The following is a 22,331-nucleotide window of genomic DNA, read 5'->3' as shown; positions in this document are numbered from 1 at the left end:
TGCGCTGAAAATCCATATCATACTGCATTCGTTTTTAGTTCTATTGTTCCATAAGCCCCATCCAACAACATAGAGTCGTTCACATGCCACAAAATATCCGGGATAAGTAGTAGAGGCTGACACGAGAGCCAGACTCGACTGTCTACAGTCAATTATCGTAAAATTATAGCTGTGCAACTAATCTCAAATAATGTTTGCAATGTATTTGCGCTTCTCATTTGCATCATCTCAAGTTTAATTCACCAAGCAAGTCCACTCAGTATTTTTAGTTGCAAGCATAAATAAATAGATGGTACCTAGTAAATTATTTTTGAGTAAATTATTTTACATTTTTGAAAAACATTTTGCTATCATTTTCCATTTGTATATCAACCAGTGCAACAAAATAAAGAAACATTGCTATTGCTTAGGTGCGCTTAATTAAATAACCTCAACGGATGTGACGTGGTTCAACAAGTGAGTTATGCATATATTTCCTTACAGTACATCTAGACTGTAGCTGTTTAACAAAAGTGTGTTTTTGAGGCCTATGAATGTGAGACTTCTGTTATACAAGTTTATATATATATATATACATACAAAAGTTACCTTATGAAGACGAAGCGATTAAAAAGGAAATAAATAAAGAACAACAAAGTAAAGTAATATAAAAAATAATTTATTACATTGTCAGTCATATTTAGGTACTGCATATCTTATGTATCAAATATGTGATTTATATTCATTAAGCATTGAGGATAATAAAAAGGTCACTAGCTGTTAGTTTTCAACATGATTACTACTAATATCTAACGGTTGAGTAGTTTACAGTTAAACAAGGTCATTATCATGGAGAGAAATAGGACATTTGTATGAATCAAAGTTGATTGTTCAATTATATGATTTGTTACCAATTCCTTTGTTAAATTAGGAAATATTAATGCATTTCCGATCTCAATCCTTTTTTTCATCAAGCATGAAATGTGACAGGCCAAAATATTTGGGAAAAACACCAACTATTTTCTCAAGCTACGAGAGTGAGTTTTCGTCCAAATCAATTCGAATAAATATGCGATATTAGCACTCAAAAGTGTGAGATTGAACTAGAACTACCACAATTCTACTGAATTCCTAATTGCACTAACCAAGTACCTCAAGAATCTGTGCGTTACAAACTTACATATGTATATAATACTTTCCTTTATAATAAGGCGCTTAAGTCAGTAGCACCTCATTGCAGTACACCAGATCCAGGGGGCGGAGTTGGATCCAGATCTAAGGGGTGGAGATGGGTAATTTTAGGGGGTGGGGTTAGAGATCAGGGGGGTGGAATCTGGATCCAACTCCTCCCCCTGGATTTCGTGTTCTGCAGTGAGGACCATCTCGCTTATTGTTGCAGTGTAGCACATTTTTTTCTTAATCTTTTTACACTTCTTTATTATAATGTTAATATTATGTACAAATAAGTTACTCTGAATCATGTGAATGGTCCCGATTTCAAATGAGACAAACTAAAACATTTAACACAAAATCAAAGAGCAGAGGTAGAGAGCTTAAAGAGTGACAAACTTGTGGATGAAACTGAAATGTGATTTGTGAGTTTTTACATAAGTACATAATGCAGAGATTTCAACTGTAGCAGTTGCTCTCGAAATGTTGCTACCTACAATACATGTACATGTATTGCTGTTAATTTACCATTACCCTGTTTCTTCTGTAAAAAAAGAAAAGAAAACATTTTTGTGTTTAGCGGTGGTCGAATGTAGATTTCTGCCTGCTGTAAACCCTTCACCGCAACAATTCTAAACATTTAGCTAGTACTCAAATACTGTAGACCAATTCAATTCAGTGTCTTTCTTTAGATTTGACATATCATTCAGAAAATCACTAAGCTGCCACTGTGTTTGATTCCCATGTCATAGGATGATATTTTCATAACATTCTTGCTGGTGGTGAAAATGTTCCCCTAAACTTCTGACGATCTTATTCTTAGCATCTTGCCGCTGGTCTTGTGCAGCTATCTCGAGTATATCCAGATAACGCTTTGTCCATTCTGTATGTGGTGTTCACATGCATTCTCCACACTTACTTGTGCGGTGAATTCTGATATAATCCTGTGATGCTAATCTATGAAAACACTCGGTTGAGGCATGAAAGAAAGATGGAGAACAATGGAGGACCTCCGATCCTTCGCTTCCTAACACATCCCCTCCTCTTCCTCTTGATTCATCACTCCAGTCTGCTTTCATGTGACAGAATGGACAGCTGTCTGTAAAATGCACTAGGCATGGCAATGTGGTTTTGTCTTTCAAACTGATGCAAGTTGTTATTAATGGATCAGTGTGTGCTGTTCATATTGTGTAACCACCATCTATCTGAATCTCTAAAGGACATGTGTGGACATTACTCCAGTCCTATATCAAATGGTGCACTTCATGCAGACTTGTGCTGCGTGCCTGTGAAGTTCATAAGATCGTTGGGTGAAACGCTGTTCATGAGGACAGCCATTATGTCATTTGGGAATGGGTCTAGCCCATCACATCAGTGGTGTGTTTGCCATGTGCTGGTGTGTGTGTGTGTGTGTGTGTGTGTGTCTGTGTGTGTGTAGTAGTAGTAGAAGAGTCAGGCCAGAAGTCAGTATATGGAGTCCTTGGTGTTGGTTGACGTGTGAGTTGTGGTTGAGTCGTCCGGCAGGGAAGCTCGACGTGGGGATCTGGTTTGGCAGCGCAGCAGTGCGAGCAGCTCACGGGACACACTGCTGGAGAAGGCTGTGTAGATCCACGGGTTAGTGCAGGAGTTTAGACTGGCTAGCAGCATCAGGATAGTGAAAGCAGCCCCTGCATGAGAGATAAAAGTCAACTCAAAGCCATTTGTGTAAATCATCTATGCAAGTCTATGAGATCATAGATCACCAGGTGAAAATCTTAAAGGGGCGATGAACTAAGAAATCAAATTTTCCTTGAGCTTTTGACATCTAAAGGGACGAATATCAGCGCCCATTATTCGTCACGCGTTTTTTGTGTTCGCACCCAAGCGATTTTCGCGGACGATGAGCCGAGTGAACATGCAAATTCATTCCCTGACATTAGATGGCGCCAATTTGCTCTGCAATACCACTCCATAACAGTTCTCTTTTATCAAGATGTTTGTAGTCGCTGTCGCGTTTGTCATATAGTTCTTTATGTTCTAGCACCAATGAGAACAGCAGCTTTACATTCATCTTGCCTTGCATGTTCCTCGTTTTATTTCTTCCTGGCTGTGAAGACGGCTACACTACTTGGCATATATATCTTCTTCACTGCTGCATATGTGTGCTCGGCAAGACCGTTTTGTGTTTGAGTGCCCCCAAGTTGTGTTTTACTGTAACTTCAGAAGCTCCAAACACGTGAGCAAAAGCGCCAATCTCATTGGTCGGATAGTTTTTGACGTGGCGCGTCAAACTAAAAAACGAACCCGAGGCGTTTTTTAAAAAATGGCGCTTTTACGCATCGGTGTGAACAACATTGGAAGTTTTCAAAACAATTTCCCCCATGTGCACTGACGAGTGAGTTGAAACTCATTTATAATATGCAAAACTGTTATCCACTCACAGCAGTGGGCGTTTACTTCCAAGTCTTCAATGCAAGACGCCCATAAAAACCGAGCGTTTTTGAGATAGGCTCAAAACTAGGGTAGAAAATAGCCTATTACTTATTCATTTTGATGTTTTTGAATGTAAAAACCAAGCGAACATCATAAGTTGACCTCAGAAAACAATATAATTTTTTTTTTTAAAGTCATTTCAAGACCCCTTTAAAATCGCTTATAATAGCTTTAAAGACTGCAACACACATGCAAATGAAAATCATAAATTATGACTTTGTTGAAGTGACATTAACTGCAATTACTTGGGCAAAAGCTGTAGTTTTTGTAAGGAAAAAGGCCACACATTAAAAACAAACTAATACATTGAATTCACATAGATATTAATACACTACAATTGAAAAGTTTTTTTTTAAGTCTCACTGTTCACCATGGCTGTATTTATTTGATCAAAACTACAGTAACAATACTAATATTGTGAAATATTACTATAATGAAAGTGTTATTTATTCTGAATTTTCAGCATCATTATTTCAGTCTTCAGTGTTACACAATCCTTCAGAAATCATTATAATATGTCGATTTGCTGCTCAAGAAACATTTGTGCTGCTTAATCTTTTTTCTGGATACGTTGATGGATAGAAAATTCTAAATTTCTATTTGTATTATCTGACTGAAAAACAAGTGAGGTTGGGGGATATAAGCCATGTAGAACTTTAAAATGCTGAAATTGTGCTGATTTTCATAGTGATTTGGTTACCAGGTGGCTGGTCAAACTGTGCAGAAAGTCCAGTTTAATACAGAGGTGTAAATACCAATGAGATTACCCAACAGGTGTCTTTCTGTTTATGTGTTAAAGGGAAAGAAAGCAGGGGGCAGTTAAAAAAAAGAAGAGGAAAATAAAAAGGGACACATTGAAAACATGATTGATTATTTCTGCTTCTGGAGGTCTCTCCTCCCACAGACTTTAGTTCCAGCCAAGCTCTAACACACCTGCCTGCAATTTCCCCGTAAACCTGAAGACCCTGATGAACTGAATCATGTGTTTTTGATTGTACTTGGAATAAAACTCTGCTGGAAGGTAGATTTCCAAGAACAGTCACCTCTGTTTTTGAGAGATTCCTGGAGAATGTGTTGACTGTTTGGTTATTTAACACCACCCTGCTAATGGCAAAGCTGAATTTTCAGCATCATTACTTCAGTCTTCAGTGTCACACGATCCTTCAGAAATCATTTGAATATGATGGTTTGCTGGCCAAGAAACATTGTCTTCAAAAGAACATTTTTTGACATGTTTAAAACTTATAAAAAGTGACAGTAAATTGATACTTCAGGAATGAATGTATTGAATAAAAAAAAAAATGAAAAAAAATGGAACTGATCCCAAATATTTGAGCAATAGTGTATTTTTTGAACAATGGTATACTAAATTTGACTTCTTTAGCTAAAATCAGTTAGCCAATTCACATGCACAAAAAAGTCTGTAAATTCTGTATTGATTTTTTTTTTAAACTTTTAACTAAACGTCGAGACATTGAGACTGCCATGATATTAACCTTTGTAATTTCGCCCATTAATTTTTGGTGAGTGGACTCTATATCATCTCCGATTTTGATGAAACGTGTTGCATGATTGTGAAGTAATTTCCTATTTTAAAATATTGCCTTAAAGTCCCTGTTCTACAAGGCAATTCTACAAAAAAAATCTAAAAACATTATAAATGTAACATTTATATAAGAAGAAAAAACTCTCCATACGAAAATAGATTTTTAACAATAGCTTATAAACTTTTAAAGACAGACCTACAGTGAGCTACGAGGTTGTTAATCCATGGCATTTGCCTCTGCTGAAGCCGCCATGCCGCATGATTACATCTTATTTTTTTTTAAACGTGTTTAACAGTTGAATTCCTACTGAAAAACTACATCAGCAACAGAAAATTACTAAAAAAATTGTCACTTTAAAGGATAGATTTTTATACATATACAGTCATAACCATTTGTAAATGAGAACTCTTATATTTCTCAATTGTTTTTAATTAGATTATGCGGTTCGCAATGCTTCATGGGATTGTAGTTCTTTCCCTCAATAAAACCACTACAGTCTTGTACCTTTGGGTTTTTGATTTTCAAAAACTTTTTCTGAAGACCAAAGTTTCAGTGTTGTGTTTCATGGCTTATAACTCTTTAATGAAGACTATTTTAAAATCCCTATGGGAGAAATGAAAAAAAAAAAAGTTCTTCCAGAACCAGTGCAGCTGAGAAATGGGGCGGCACTGTTGCAATAGGTTGTGTGACTATACAGGACATGTACATGTATGTATATCTACAGTAGTTAAAGTCTGACCTTGGTTTGGTGGGTTGGGGTCCCAGGCTGCCCATAACTGAACAATAAAGAAGGGAGACCAGCAGATGGTGTAGACCAGCACGATGACAAGAGTCATTCTAACCGTCTTAGACATGGCCTTGGTCACACCTGGGAGAGGTGGCGGGTGCGAATACACTGTCGGAATGGGAAAAGCATCTGGAAGCACATCTGGCCACAGTTCAGAAGTTCCAGAGCTGTTTGGAGAAACGCTATTGGCTGATAATGACTGAGAATGGGAGGGGTCTGAGAGATGATTGGGGGTGTTTTGCTGGTGAGTTGTGATGGAAGGGGATGAGCTGTCTGAAGAGGGGTGGGGCCCAAAGCAGGGCTCACAAATCGAGCTTCTGCAGGGTAAAGTCTGAGAGTAGTCATCATATAGGCTTGAGTGGGACTCTTCCTCTCTGGCACGATGTGAGGAGCTGCAGTTAGCTTGACTGAAACTGCTGTCAGCATGGTGAGTGTGTCTGCTCTGTCTGTTTCTCTCTCTGCTCCTTCCCCTGCCCCCCTCCCGCTGAGCAAAGTGGAAGAAGACAGAGTTCCTCTTGAATTCTGCCGTCACCACCCGCTCTGACTTCAGGTAAATATTGTCATGGATTTCTCTGAAGATGCGAACCTGAGATGAAAAAGAGATATATCCTAATATACAAGCTATATATTTTATCAGTTCATGCATTCTAGGGATCGAACCCATGACCTTAGCATTTCTAATGCCATACTCTTTGTTTTAAACTAAAGCAACACTACATCAAAATGAGTCAAATAAAAGCCAAAATTCCAACAGCTGAATTAATTTCAATTAAACATCCCAAGACTTTGAGTAGGGAGTGAGAGATTGAGAGAGAAAGATAATGAGCTGGAGATACCTGACAGACAGTGATGATTAAGGCTGGCAATATGAACACAGCCACAGTCATCCAGGTGACGTACGCTTTAAGACCCCATGGCTCAGCAAAGTGACCCCAGCATTCAAACACCCCAGGGGACACCTCTGACCGTGAGAAGATAAACACCTACGTATGAGCGAGCAGAGAGTCATGAGCTTGAACAAAATATTAAATAAATCACTCAGGAATGATCTGAGATGTATTCCTCACCTGTGGTGAACTGAGCAAAAGGGCCAGGCCCCATGCGACCATGATAGGAGTGTTCCATCGAGAGGGCGCGCCCCCGCGATACGCCTGCAGGGGGCAGCAGATGGCATAGTGCCGATCCACAGTCATGGCCACGATCATATAGGATGATGCGAACATACCGACAATCTGCAAATATTTGACGGAGCGACACAGAGCGTCAGGGCCGTGGAAGTGCTCAGTGATGTCCCACACCAACTGTGGCAGCACCTGGGGACGAAGTAAAAACAAATAATTCGAATTTAGGATCATGCAACTCTAGATGGCACATCATGGCACAAGCTGATTGGCCTCTGCTGATTCTGCAGTCAGTGAGATGTCTATTTATGCAGCAGCAGCAACAGATCTTACATGCTCACTTGTCATTAACATTATCTCATGCCAAAACATTATTAACATTTCAAGAGCTATGTCCTGAACTGCCATTATTTTACCATGACAAACATATCCTTTGCCACATTAGCAGATAACAACTAGGGATGCATGATTTGAAAATAAAAAATATCAATAATTTTTTCTATTTTTTAAAAGTTTCAGGTCTGCTGTGCTTACAATTAATGCATAAATTGGCCAAAATGTTTGTCATTATATAAATATAATAATTCTCATTATTATTTTGATTATTATTATTACTATTAAATACAAATGTTAAACAAAATAAGAAATATTACTGTTGTAACATTAAGAAGAATATTTTTCGAAGAAAAACACAATATTGATAATAATACTTTTATTTTACAGTAAACTGTAAAATTACAATATTAATGTTTCAAACGTTAAATCATATAAAAGAAGACAGTGCTGCACATTACTCAAAAGCACGCTGCACACTTATTTAATTAAATTTCAGCCTTTGCACAAAATCCATATCACAATTATTTTTATTCATATTAATCTACAATTTATACAACTTCCCTGCTGACACATCATTACTCCCACGCCTGATACATCAAGTGCATTTTAATAAATGTAGTCTCACTATAAGTTTCCACTCAGGTCAATGATTACTCATTCCCCGCTCTTTTCTCATCATTTTAATAGTCTAAAGAGGCAGTTACCTGAAAGAAGGCCACTACCAGGTCAGCCACGCACAGATTGACCATGAAGAGATGCATGGGAGCATGTTTCTTCCTACGCAGCAGCACCCACAGCACAAATCCGTTCCCCAGAGCAGTGAGAGCAAGCACCAGCCCCAGCACCCCAATCTCCGCCTGGGCCAAGGCTTGGTCCCGTACCCGTGGAGGGGCAATTGGCTGCATCGTGGGCCTCATGGTGGTCCATGTGACGTTCTCTGATGGAAAGAGCCAGAGGAAAGACCCTGTGGCCCCATAACTGCTGCTGAGATTGAAGAGGGAGCTGGACAGGTCTGGTGGCCCCTCCATCTCCAGCACAGAGCGATTGGGCTGACCCAAATTCTCTTCCCAAGAGGCCATCCTCATGACCTACAAGAAGGACAGATGTGAGAGGCAAAGCTAAAACATTCTAATAATGATCCCTCGCTGGCCTAAATTGTCAAACAAACAGTTGTAAATCATTTTAATAAAATTAGGTCAAATGAATTTCATTTTGTTGGCTATTTCTGTAGCTCATCTACGCGTATAATGGTGGCGTCTAAATCAAATGAGAACATTAGGAGGATGTCTTCCATATCATCTCAAATTAAATTCTCCATCTCCACTTCCGTTTTTGGGGAGGTTTAGAGAAAGCTCTTAAAATATGGTAAATCATTGTGTATTAACTGAAACAGAAAGAAACTCATTATGCTCAAACTTTTGAGGGTACATCTTTACATTTATGTGGAGATACACTCCGTGTGTTGGTTTCGGGGTACGTGTACCTTCGGATATATCGTTTTCTCGGTTCGGCCCGAATTCGGGAGCTCAGAGCCCTCCCCCTAAACAGCACGCCAAATACGCATTAAACTCTACTCCCTCTAATTGTGTGCAAGTGTGATCTCGTGAATTTACTTCGCATGCTCAATACACAATTACCCCTAGCCTACATATTTGGCACACTGCCTGTTTTATTTACCTGACCAACTATCAAAATGTGTGTGGCAAAGCTGTGCGATGCCCAACCTAAATTAACCATGCTTTTACTACAAATAAAACCCCCCAAAAACATGGTTAATATAGTTAAACCACATGGTAACCACAAATTAACCTATAATAGTGTAGCTATTTCTCTGGCGCTCATAGTTGGTCATAGTGAACCTATGTCTACACAGAACTGGAGAACAACTGATGCTTGATGTTTGGTTGACCAATCAGTGGAAAGGGGTGTTTAATTCCTGCACATGTAGAGATAGAATATTCAAGTTTTTATCCATTCTGGATTTGTGTTTCTAGTTGGTGAATAAACCGTGTTTTCACCACAGGAACTGGGGCTTTGGGGTGATATTCAATGTGTTTCGACAGCAGTGACAAGGGTCTAAATGCAGGCAATAATTTCCCCCTCAGAAAGTCCCTGCTTGCGAGGTTGACCTATACATTTTCAAAGTTCAGGAACTTTCAAGGGTGGGATTTGGTTTATTCACACAGTATTTTATTTCAACCACCATTTTTAAAAGTCTGTTGCAGTGTGTGCAATCCACCTTATTCCTGACGACCTACTGCATTTTGAATTATGGGTGACGCTTCCGGTTTGAGGGAACTTCCATTCAAAAAGGCTAAAAGAAATCATTTAAAATCATAAGGTTGCCCTACAAATAAAGCTGATCTGTTAGTTTGACTGGATGAGCCGTCAATTTTCCTTAATGATCATGAGAATAACGTTATACTTGGTATTTTAATGTTACATGTTATAACAAGAAATCAATGCCAAGAGCTCTTTTCAGTCGCTGCTTTCTTTTCCTCATGATGATTTTTATTTTTTTTCTTTACAAAAATGACACCATTATACGACACATTTGTGGTTTGTTCTCCCCAATTTCATGGGTAAGAAATGGGTCATTTCAGTGTGATTAAAACTAAAATAGATATATGGAAAAACGAGAGATTTGTTAAAACAAGAAAAATCACCCGAAGATACACATTATGATGTGCTCCCTCTGAATCACTAGTTGAAGATCCAAACGCAATTTTATTAGGGTTAATCCAGAATTGTAATCCATAAAACAGGCAATGGTCCAAATCACAGGGCAAAAAAAATCCAGATATTGATTGACAAAACCAAACCACAGGGAAACAGAAGGCAAGCGCTCAGAAATGCAGAGTGAAACTTACAAGACTTCACAATGAGTGAATGAATACACATGAGTTATATACATAGTATAGGCAGTGTTAACAAGGGTAATGAGAAACAGTTCAGGCAATGGGTTACGGCCAGGAAATGCCTAAACTACCCATGCAGCTACAAAATATTTCTGTTTCAAACTAATTTTGAACTTTCTAATCAAAGAACCCTGAAACCGTATCACTGTTTCCTCAAAAATATTGAGCAGCACAACTGTTTTAAACATTGATGATAATAATAAAAAATGTTTCTTCAGCATAGAATGATTTCTGAAGGATCATCATGTGACACTGAAGAGTAACGCTAAAATACTGAAAAATCAGCTTTGTCATCACAAGAATTTAATCACATTTTAAAATATATTCAAATAGAATGCAGTTACTTTAAATATAGTCAATTTAAAATATTACTGTTTTTATTGTATTTTTGATCAAATGAAAGCAGTCTTGGTGAGCATAAGAGACTTCTTTCAAAAACAGTACAACATCTTACCCTAAATTTGTGAATGTAGTGAAATCATTTGAATAGTTAAGAAACTGTAATTGATTTTGTGTGGTCGTCCTTAGCATTTGTTTTCCCTGATGATTTTCCATTTTGTAAGCACATGTGTGCTGTGTTGTCTTCCATAAGTGTATTCCTATCGCTTTGTTTGATTTATCTGCATGTGGATTAGTGAGAATGGAACCAGAAAGCTCTCGCATACAATTTGTTTTAAAATTAGCTCTTGATTCAAGTCCAAGTCTGTGCGACCTGCAATATTTCATTCACTTCATTCATTCATTCGCACTCTTCCTGCGCTCTCTCTCTCTCCATCTGGAGTGGCGCTTTTCATCTTGTGTTTACATAATCAATTCACAACAGAAATAGCCTCTTCAGAGCTGGAATCCTAATGAAATTAACGAAGGTCTTCCTTTGACGTTGCCTGCGGATAACCCGTCAGTTGCTTGTTGTCAGTTTTGCCGTCTGTTCTTCGCACTCTTTGCATATCCTGACTACTTTCCATTACCTACTTTGACACCTCCTGGGAAATTACAGAAAGAGCCTCCTCGTGTGCTCTGGGTCTTTAAATGTTTCTGATGCACAAGCGTTGGCACTGGCTATTCATCAGGAGGCTGAAAGCGGCTCTGTTATTTGGCCCTGCTGGGCAAGGGTATATGAGCCGCTCAGTCAAGTCTGCCCGTTGGAGAGATAAATCCCCAAAATAAGATCGATCATATCTCAATTGTTTCTCCTATACAGCAGAGAGATTAAAGGCAGAGCAAATGGAGTCTCCGTCTCAGATTTTGCAGGAGACTCACTTGCTCTCTGTAATTTCACTGCTGTATAGGAGAAACAACTGAGATATGAAAGAGATCTCATTTTGGTTCCAACAGAAATATCACATAGCCTAGGGTTTTAAAAGAGATCGCAACAATATCCCTGAGTGTGGTCAGATTTGTCTAATGTACGAGATTTTTAAACTTGTAAAACACTGACTGTTTTGTTTTTTTTACGATCCGGTATTTTTACCTGAAATATATTTGTACATTTTTCCTTATGGAATGTTATTGTTATGAAATGTGAACAGTATTTTATACTACAATCTCCTTTTTTTACATTACCAACTTTTTTCCCATCCTGGGACTGAGGACTAAATTATGCAGCCTTTACTACACTGTAAAAAAATATTGTTGGTTTAACTTAAAAAAGTAAGTAACCTGGTTGCCTTAAAATGTTGAGTTCATTGAAATGGAAAAAGTGAGTTAATACAATGAAGGAGATTGATTTAATCATCAGAAACTCAAAATTATATGTTATCTGAACTAAATAAATTATTTAAGTTGATTTGACAAAAGAAAAAAATGTTGTGATTACTAATCATGAAAAGATTTTTTACAGTGTATCTGGATGGATTTTAAAGCTCTAAACTCTACACTGTAAAAAATATTGTTGGTTTAACTTAAAAAAGTAGGTAACCTGGTAGCCTTAATTTTAAGTTGATTGAACTGGAAAAAGTAAGTTAATAAAATGAAGGAGATTAATTTAATCATCAGAAACTCAAAATAATAAGTTATCTCAACTAAATAAATTATTTAACTTGATTTGACAAAAGAAAAAATGTTGTGTTAACAAATCTTGAAAATATTTTTTTACAGTGTAAGGCTATGTATACATTCATCCGGAAAGATTCGAAAAACTGAGTTTTCACTTCAAAACATTATCCGTTCACAGTAGCATTTTCAGGCGTTTTCCAAAAGTTTCTCATCCACACTGGAACGTCGGAAAATGCTAATTTTGCCTTAAATTTGCCTAAATTTGCCTTTTGTGATGCGTAAACCCTCATAAAAACTCACTGAGATTATAAAGACAGAACAAGGCATTATCAAGGTATCACGCAATTCTTCTGGCGGGATCATTTCATTAAGCAAAATATTTCACCATTCGCTGATGGCAGGTCGCACTCGCTCACCGTTATATGTTTGGTCTAAAATGCAACTGCTCTTTGCAGGACTGTGATATGAAGAGTGTGAAAAGCAAGCTATTTTAGCAATAGTGTGAAAGTGAATAACACATAACAGGTAGTATACATAGCCTGTATGCTTCACATGACTAAACATGCATTATCATTTTCAGATACCTCCGGTTTCACAGTCCACACTACAGTGCGAAAATGCCGTTTTCAAATGTATCCACTTTGGACAGCGTTTTCAAAAAGCTTTGCTTTCATTAATAAAAGCTAGTGTGGATGGAAGAAAAAGATGTGTTTGTAAATGAAAACATATTAATGTGGACAAGGCCTTGCTGTATGTCAACAAATGTCTCATGGGTTTTTATTTCTTCAAAAGATTTTAGAAGAAACATGAGCAAGAGCAATCTGAGCAATCAAAGAATTGAGCCAAACCATACCAAACAGAGACATGTCCTCTGTCTCTTCAACCTTCATCGACTGGCCATCAGGCGGACACTAAAAATATTTCCAGTTTCCCGTGGTGCTCCGCTTAGAGGTCAAGGGGGTCGATTGAAAAAGAGGAGCTGAGAGTGGAGGATGTGAAAGGCAACTGTGGAGAGCAGCAGTGCACATCATCCATCTCTCGCTCCCAGTTTCTATCATCTCTCTGTCACCTCTGCTGTTCACAGTATCTGATTTTTACGTAAATATCATCCTTTTACCAGATCAAGCTGTCCTTGACAGCTTCTATTCTGGGTCAAAAGCAACTGCACAACTACAGTAACAGTTCCCTCTTCATTTCATCAAAAGCTGAGCTTCAGATGTAAGCAATACCTTTCAAATGCTGAAAGACGCTCATGGATAAATAGTCATTTTAAAAAATGATGGTGTTCAGTGCCAGTCCAGGGTCATAATATGAAGGAAAGGGCATTCATGGCACAGCAGTACTGCACCCCACACTGGAACGTCAACGACACTTTCTAAAGGTGCCTTTTGCCATCAAATAAATAAATAGAGGTGAAAAATAAGAGCGAAAATACTAGAAGACACGGACAGAAATAGAAGGGAGAAAGAATACAAAAATGCGTAATGCAAATTTAAAAATTGTTAAATGATTTGAATCGGCATTATTGGCATTAGAAAGTCTACACAAAATCTATTTTAATTTTGAAAAATATATTTTCTTAAGCCACACTGTTTACCCAATGTAGTTCAAATCGGAAAAACTATGATTTTATAATGGAGAAATGAAATGGGTCACAGTTTCTTGGATTCCTCAGGTTTTGTGGTCTGCGATATCTAGTGGGTTACACTACTTTTTCTAGTTTCAGCTTATATGGTCCGTTATTTCAAGGTACCTAATGTCAATGGTCAAAACTGGTCAAATACAAATCCTGACTGAGAAAATAGCAGATTACAACATGGCTAAGGAATGATAAGGAGCTATATCTCACAAAAACAATTAACTAATAAGGTCAATTTAAGTTTATTATTGTACAGCTTATATGTGAAATGAGCAAGTGTCTCATAAATTCGAAAGAATACTATATTTGATAATATTCATGGGTAACACTTTATTTCACGACCCGCAAACAACTGCATAAGTACACTGAAATTACGGTGTACATTTCTATAATTATAGCATACTTCCGTGTAGGTATAAGGGAACAATATGTTAAGTTTTGGTTAATAAAGGGGTAGAAGAAATACAATCTGTAAATAACTTTGTAAGTAAACTGAAATTATGGTGTACGTTTCTGTAATTATAGTGTACCTTCGTGTATAGGTGTAAGTGAACAATATGTGAAGTTTTCGGTAATAAAGGGGTAACAAGCAGATATACAAGCAAATTATTTATAATGTAATTATTTTAAAACTAACAGGTACCAATAATGTTAATATATTCCAGGCAAAAATTATACATATATATATATATATATATATATTGGCTTTTCTTACTAGATTAATTAAAATGCCACAATTTAAATTTTAAAATTTAAATTTTTTTAAAAAGAACATATTTTGCCAGAAATGTGACGATAACTTTTATATACAACAGACATACATTTTTTTGCCTGGAATATATTAACATAATAGGTATTAGTTAAAATAATTACATTATAAATAATTTGCTTGAATAGCTTGTTACCCCTTTATTACCTTATACCTACACGGAGGTACACTATAATTACAGAAACAAACGTACAACGTAATTTCGGTTTACTTACGCAGTTGTTTGCGGGTTGTAAAATAAAGTGTTTCCTGTTTAAAATAGAGAATAGGCTTAGAAGGTCCATCATGAGGATTTCTTTTGATGATCCTTCTGCAACTGAGTATGTGTGGCACGATCTCACACTGAGCAATGATGAAGTGCAGATAAGGAATTTATCAATGTACGTCAGCACATCAGATCAGCGTGTTATGTGGCTAGGAATCTGTGTGCGTTCGTGTCTGGTGGAGGTGAAAAAGACGTGTAAGGAAAGTAATCCCTAATTTATGAGCACCCCCCAGGAATGTATCACAGCAGGAGAAGCTACTGTATAGTGCAGCATTGCTATCTGGAAAGGAAAAGCAGGATAGACAGAGGAGAATAGAGGGAATGAAGGAAAAGTGGCAATTAACCACAGTTTTTCTTTTTTCAATATAAGTAATTGTCAAACTCCATGCTTGAAAACATGACAATACGTTTTTTTTTTAAGAAACTCATAATGATTATCAAATAAATGTTTCCTTCAAATTTGCAATGTTGATAGTATAATTTGATTAGAAAATAATGTATTTGCAGTATTTAAAAAAGTATACAACTGCACACATCTTACTTTGACCAAAAAAAAGTCATTCAACATATTCTTGGCTGTTTCCAAGAAAAAACACTTGTCGATCCTTTCTTCTTTATTATTATTTTGCGTCTTTGTCAATCACAGGAAAACAGCCACACCACAGGAAGGATGACTGAGTGATCCACCTATTTTCATCTGTTAGCTCTTTTGCTTATCTAACCCATTTCCGCTGTCTGTCAGTCCTTTCAAGTTTCAACTCTGTTCTGTTCTCGGGTCAGAACACCAGAGTCCAGCCCAAGAACACACCTGCATTTCTCCAACACTGAGAGACATTTTACCAAAGTATAGTATAGTGAGGTACAGTATAGTTGTGGCATTTTTTTTTTTTTCATTTTACAGTTCTTCGGGTTTTTTTTTTTTTAGAAGTGGTGTGTGTGTGTGTGAGAACAAGGACATGGAGATCTTGGAAACAGGTTCATGCTCTACTGGCTGGTCTACATATACTCATTAACTCATTACATATATCCCTGTTTAAACAGATCACAATGTAGCAGTCTATATAAACACACCGAAACCTTGGAAACAATGAAAATAACACAATCGAAACTACAAAAACAATAAGAGCAAACAGTCCATAACTTTTATCCTACTATATTGTGCATAGTCCAGGCCATATTTAAGGAAACCATAAGTGAATACATCGTCAGACATCGATGGACTTTGAAACCTCTCAGGTTCACAGAGTGTTTAGGTTTGTTTGCTTAACCGGATTCTCTCAGAGATTTCAAAGTTCTTAGTGAGGCACATTAACATTTAGGAACGAATCTAGCCTATGTTAGAGCAACTCTGGTAAACACTTCTGAAATTTGGAACAGCTGTGTGGCACTTACAACCTAACTTGACCTAGTATTTGTTTTCTCTCAATCCAAAATTGTATAAAGCTTTGTCAGGTTTCAACAAAAGCAGGTCACACATGTTGACTCAAGACAACTGAGATTCCAGTTTTGCAGAGTTAACAGGTTCCATTGCGTAGCTACTTTTGTTTTCTAAATTCTGGACAATTAAGCTTGCAACGCACTGAAGATTTTAATTATTCACTGCATTTAGTTTTTGTTCTAAAGGAGCTATGTGTAAGAAGTTTATTTCATGTACAGTATTAATAGCTTTTTTATTGCCAATGTGAGCTTGTAACAAAATTTAAAAAACAAGACCTTTCTAGGTTGTCTTTGAAAGCCTGCTGACTGATTTTTATGTAAAGCACTCGGGACATTTTGCCGGGAAAATCAAAAGGATTTGATATTTGCATGTGCTATCGAGAGCCTCTCTTCCGTTCAGTCACACTTGAAATTAATTCAAATGTTCAGGATATTGCCGAAAGAGCTATTCTGTTTAATGACCTCACATTTCCGTATTCTACACTCAACTGGCCACTTAATTCTTTATGGCACAGATTCAATAAGGTGCTGGAGACCTCCCTCAGAGATTTTGGTCCATATTGACATGATAGGATCATGCAGTTTCTGCACATCCATTGTTAGCTCCATATCCATGATATAAATCTCCCGTTCCCCCACATCTCAAAGGTGATTTATTGGACTGAGATCTGGTGACTGTGGAGACCATTTGAGTATAGAGAACTCAGTGTCATGTTCAAGAAACCAATTTGAGTTGATTTGAGCTTTGCTACGTGTGTTATCCTGCGGGAAGTAGCCATCGTCGGAGGATACACTGTGGTCATAAAGATGGACATGGTCAGCCAGCCACAATTCTCAAGTAGGCTGTGGTGTTTAACTGTGGCAAGAAAATATCCCCCACACCATTACACCACAACCAGCCTAAACCGTTGGTGCAAGTCAGGATGGATTCTTGCTTTCATGTTGTTTATCCCAAATTCTGACTCTACCATCTAAGTGTCGAAGCAGAAATTGAGACTCATCAGACCAGGCAACATTTTTCCAATTTTCCACAGTTAATTTTGGTGAGCCTGTTTGAATCATGGCCTCTGCAGGTTCCTGTTCTTAGCTGACAGGATTGACACCCGAGTGGTCTTCTGCTGCTGGAGTCCTGTGTGTGCTTCAAGGTTTGTTGTGTTGTGCGTTCTTCTGCAGACCTCGGTTGTAACCAGTGATCATTTGAGTTACTGTTGCCTTTCTATTACCTAGACCCAGTCTGGCCATCCTCTGGCATCAACAAGGCATTTTCACACACAGAATAGTCACTCACTACAGTTCTCGGTAAATAAGTTTGTGCGTGAAAATAGTAGAAGATCAGGAGTTTCCGAAATACTCAAACCAGTCTGGCACCAACAGCCACGCCACGTTCAAAATCACTTAAAGGGGTCATGAACTGGCTTTTTAAATTTTATTATATTGTTGTCTGAGGTCAACTTATGACGTTCGATTGGTTTTTGTATTCAAAAACATCAAAATGAATAAGTAATAATAGGCTATTTTCTACCCCTAGTTTTGAGCCTATCTCAAAAACGCTTGGTTTTTAAGGGCGTCTCGCACTGAAGACTCGGAAGTAAACGCCCACTGCTGTGAGTGGATAACAGTTTTGCATATATTATAATGAGTTTCAACTCACTCGTCGGTGCAGGTGGGGGAAATTGTTTTGAAAACATCCAATGTTGTAAAATGGCAACAGGAATGATTCGCCCATACATGTTCAACCCAGAGTCCGTGTGTTGCACCATTCCTGTCAGATCCAATATAGACGGCACAACACCGTTCTTTACTCGTAATCCATCTGTAAATACCGTCTTGTTTACAAAACAATCCTCAGTGAATTGAAGCGAACAGACGGACAATGTTTTACCTCATCAGCTGGAACGTCATTAAAAAAAAGTTTATCCATGCAGTCCTATTGGAATCCACAGCTTATGCAGCGACTGTCTTTTTACACAATCAGGCACTGCACAATATTTTGTTTTGCTTGGTAGCTCGATCCGGTTTGTCATCACGAGTTCTTTCTTTAGCTATGCGTGTAATGCGTGAATGGGTGGGCGGGACTAAACCAGCCGGTGTTGATCTTCTTCTGCGGGTGTGGTGTTTTATCCTCTTTGTCGTCATATTTCCCCACTTTGAAAAACAAGTCGTTTGCTGAGCCTGGTGTCAATAAAAGCTTTTATTGGACTAACAAGGATGTTTTAAATTCTGAAACTTACAGGATATTCTTATAATATGAGGACCTCTTAGATGTCAAAAGCTCAAGGAAAATTTGATTTCTCAGTTCATCACCCCTTTAAATCCCTTTCTTCCCCATTCTGATGCTCAGCATCAACAGCATCATACTCAATCTTGCAGATAATACAACTTCAGCAGATCGTCTTGACCAGATGTCTAAATGTTTGCTGTCATGTGATTGGCTGATTAGATATTTGCATTAACAAGCAGCTGAACAGGTGTACCTAAAGTGGCCAGTGAGTGTTAAGCCCCTTTAAATGAAAATTTGTAAACTACATATTTGCCTAAAATGAAATTCTCATAAGATATGCATAAGTTCCACGTCACAAAATCATTTAGAAGGCAATGTGATCACCCTACATATATGACCCAATGTCAAGCAAATCATCAGGCGTTCATAGATAAAGCTTTTCATGGAAGACTAAAGCATTTTAGAGTCCTAATTAGGAGGAAAATGAAAAGCATCAAGTGTAATCAGTGCCGCTCTGAAACACACGGGCCTCCATGTGTACGGTATATGAGAGTGATGGATGTATAGCGACCTTTCCAGCTGACCTCAGCCATATAATTCCACCATTCAGAGTGTGTGTTTACCTCAAAATGAGATGAAGCGAATTAATTTTATGAATACTTTGTATGAACTGTGTAAAGTACTGTTCACATTGTGTACTACAAGTTAATTATTTCAGCACTGTACTGCAGATGACTTTGAACTGACAACTGAACTGTGATTTATACTAATAGTGGGCTTCTGCACCCATGCACACGCGTTAACTTACAAAACAGAAACTATTCTGCCCATAATTCTGCCCACAGTTAAAAATCCCGTAAGATGTATTGTCAAAAACTGGCAGCTCTTTTGCCAGAAATTCAGAAATTATGAAGACAGTTTTTTTAAGGCATATATTTTACTTTTAGAAGAAAATTTCATTAACTACCATACATTTAATATATCACTAGAACTATTTAAACATTAAACAAAGCTCATAAAGTTGAAGTTCTCTATGAGCATTTACTAACTTAATATGTAAAGAGAATGCGCAAAGTTACCCACACAAACACAAAAAGCATGACATTAAAATAATACATCAAATATTAACTAAGCAACATAAAATGTTACATATAGGCTACCTACCTTAGTAAAATATGATTAAATGTGACGAGTCATACAGAGAATTACATCCTTTTATCATGTGACTCGCTTTTTACTTGCATTTATCAATATTTAAGGATTTCTTTGACAAAAAAATATTGTAATCATAGATTATAAGGTCATATTTTACTACAAATAACATTTTTAAAGTAATTTAACGTGTAACTTTAGTTATCCAATGCAGATTTTTTAATTTGATTAATTTCCCGTTAAAATTACTGACATTTTAAAACTGTTAAAGTCATAAAGTGAAAATGGATAACTCCACGCGATTTTATTTAACACATTATTTAATGTCCCTTTATCTTTTTTTAAAGTTATAAAGCAATAAAATACACAAGTCAATGCCAATAGTTAACTTTTTGGGGTTAACAGAATAAAAATGCAACTTATTGGCCCTCAGATATCCTTCAGATAATTTGAAAAAGACAATATTTTGATAATTTGCAATTTTAGTTTTTATCATTTTTAGCCATTAGGAAAAGACGGAACGCTATTTATTCCAATGGTCAAACACTCAATACATAATCCTAACCAAATATTTATATTCAACATTAAAATCATGTTTGACATGTAGCAATAGGGTCTGAGTGTGATAGTTTAGTGGTGCGCGCTATTATGTGACCGCTGATTGATAGCAGCACTTACCTTCAGTCAGCTTTTCTTCACTGTAAGTATTTCACTTTGCGATAAAATCCACAGTTTTCTTCACGAACTAAGCCACATATTGCTCTGTCCATGCCACGTCCACGCCTTCTGTCTTGAATCGGAATCTCTTTTAGATATCCACCGTTTACCATTGTGACTTTGCTTAGGAATTATGTAAAATGATGTAAGTTAAAATAGCGTCCAGCTGTCAGACAGAAAGGCAAAGTGCGTCTATGTCTTTCTCGTGCTCTGTCAGTTTCAGTTATGTCTCAGTATATACTCTGATCTAGTGAGCGCACTAAACGTATTTTTTGGGCTATACTTGTGTTCCTCCTCCTGTATGTCTCTCAACTCCTCCCATCATTAGCCTTTATCCACACTATGCTTTAATCACATACAGATCAGTGTCATCTAGAATATGGGGAAATGATACAGTATATGTACACTGAATAAAATTTTGGCAACAGCTTACAAGCAACATTATTAATTAAAAACACAATGTATAGAATTATGTATAAATCACATAAGCTTCTTAAAATGAATATTTCAAAATGAGTCACTAGATCAAAAACTACAATTATTGAGTTAACTGAACCACTATGTTTATGAATGGCAGTGATACAATTTCCTATTTACATTAAGTAAATACAATAAAATTATAAAATATGTACCAAACTAAATAAACGTAAAATTTCAAGTAGAGGAACAAACGCATCCTGACATATCAAGAAAATAATGGGACAAAATCAGCAACAACAGTGTAAATACACTTGCAAACTGTCAATTATGAATTATTCATGCCCTAGTGCATTCTGGGATAAGGATAAACGGGTAATGCCTGCACATTTAAAACAGCTTGTTTGCATTTTATTGGATTCATTCAGTAATTATGCCTTATGAATAGATTTTTCTTCCAGACCTAATGGCTTTAAACGAACCCGTAGTCAAAATGCATTTTAACACAATTCTGTTAGTGTTCACTTTCATTAAGTATACAGAAGCACAGAATATATATATATATATACAGATTATCTAAAAATTATTTTTCACTTAGGCTACTAATATCAAAGAAGAGCTAAAAAAAGGTTTATTATCACAAAAATTACAAAATTATGTGTGAAATGCAAACCTGCAATATTGAACCTTTTTTGTGTGTAGTCGAGGCTGTTTGATTGTCTCCAACTGGTTTGGACATGTTATGTCAAGTTATGTCACTGAGGTAATCACAAGTGAAACACTCAAGTTGTCTAATGCACACCGGTCTCATTGTAATCACAAGTCCTTTGTGTATTTTGCTTCTTGGAACGGTAAAATCTATTGCAAAATCACAGGAGTGAATGATGACTCTGAAACTCGACACTCTTCATCCATCTTGATAATATATGTGTGTGCAAACAGCACAGGACAAGAAATCCCATGTTTTCTTTTCCCTCCAGGAGGACGAAATTAGACCTGACAGGCTCATTATACAATGAAATTAATCACATTAAAGGGCTGATTAAAACATGGAAGAGATTACACACTTAGACTGAATACATAAACATGAATGTGCTCAGCCTCCGAGCATTTCTAACACCTGCTCCTCTGAAAGGGATTAAATTGAAGTTTGAGCAAATGACCGTCTCTCTTTTATCCCTGCAAGTTAAGTGAGCACAGAACTCCATCCTCAGCAGTCTCAGAGCTCGAGTCAGCCAAAAAATAAAGAGTGACATAAATCCCTTCCCCCCTTTTCAAGCTCTTCCTCAATCCTAATCATTTTTCCTGATGACGGAACAATGGATAGATAGATTAAATGGAACGATTGATAGAGAGATGTAAGAGTGGGACTGATTTGAATGTTTAAAA

General features: G+C 37.1%; 1 protein-coding gene across 1 annotated transcript; it reads right to left on the bottom strand.

The window, feature by feature from the left end:
- Positions 1–630: 630 nt before the first annotated feature.
- avpr2ab (arginine vasopressin receptor 2a, duplicate b) lies at positions 631–20,812 on the bottom strand. Its single transcript, XM_039653050.2, has 6 exons — positions 20,487–20,812; positions 8,117–8,500; positions 7,023–7,268; positions 6,792–6,938; positions 5,908–6,541; positions 631–2,816 (listed from the first exon to the last, which is right to left on the bottom strand). Exons 2-6 carry the CDS (start codon positions 8,495–8,497, stop codon positions 2,614–2,616), a joined length of 1,611 nt encoding a protein of 536 aa, XP_039508984.1. The 5' UTR covers positions 8,498–8,500; positions 20,487–20,812; the 3' UTR covers positions 631–2,613.
- Positions 20,813–22,331: the final 1,519 nt, after the last annotated feature.

The sequence above is a fragment of the Pimephales promelas genome, chromosome 20, assembly GCF_988280905.1.
Source record: "Pimephales promelas chromosome 20, fPimPro1.hap1.1, whole genome shotgun sequence".
Taxonomy (NCBI): domain Eukaryota; kingdom Metazoa; phylum Chordata; class Actinopteri; order Cypriniformes; family Leuciscidae; genus Pimephales; species Pimephales promelas.
Note: the sequence above shows the minus strand (reverse complement) of the source record. Positions and strands in the feature narration are given on the sequence as shown.

What these genes read in the sequence shown, in the direction of transcription:
- avpr2ab (XM_039653050.2), bottom strand. Translation starts at nt 8,497, where the DNA reads ATGAGGATGGCCTCTTGGGAAGAGAATTTGGGTCAGCCCAATCGCTCT. An exon ending in TTTTGCTCAGTTCACCACAG is followed by an intron (nt 6,939 to 7,022) that starts GTGAGGAATACA and finishes GCTCATACGTAG; the next exon opens with GTGTTTATCTTCTCACGGTC. An exon ending in TAATCATCACTGTCTGTCAG is followed by an intron (nt 6,542 to 6,791) that starts GTATCTCCAGCT and finishes TTTTCATCTCAG; the next exon opens with GTTCGCATCTTCAGAGAAAT.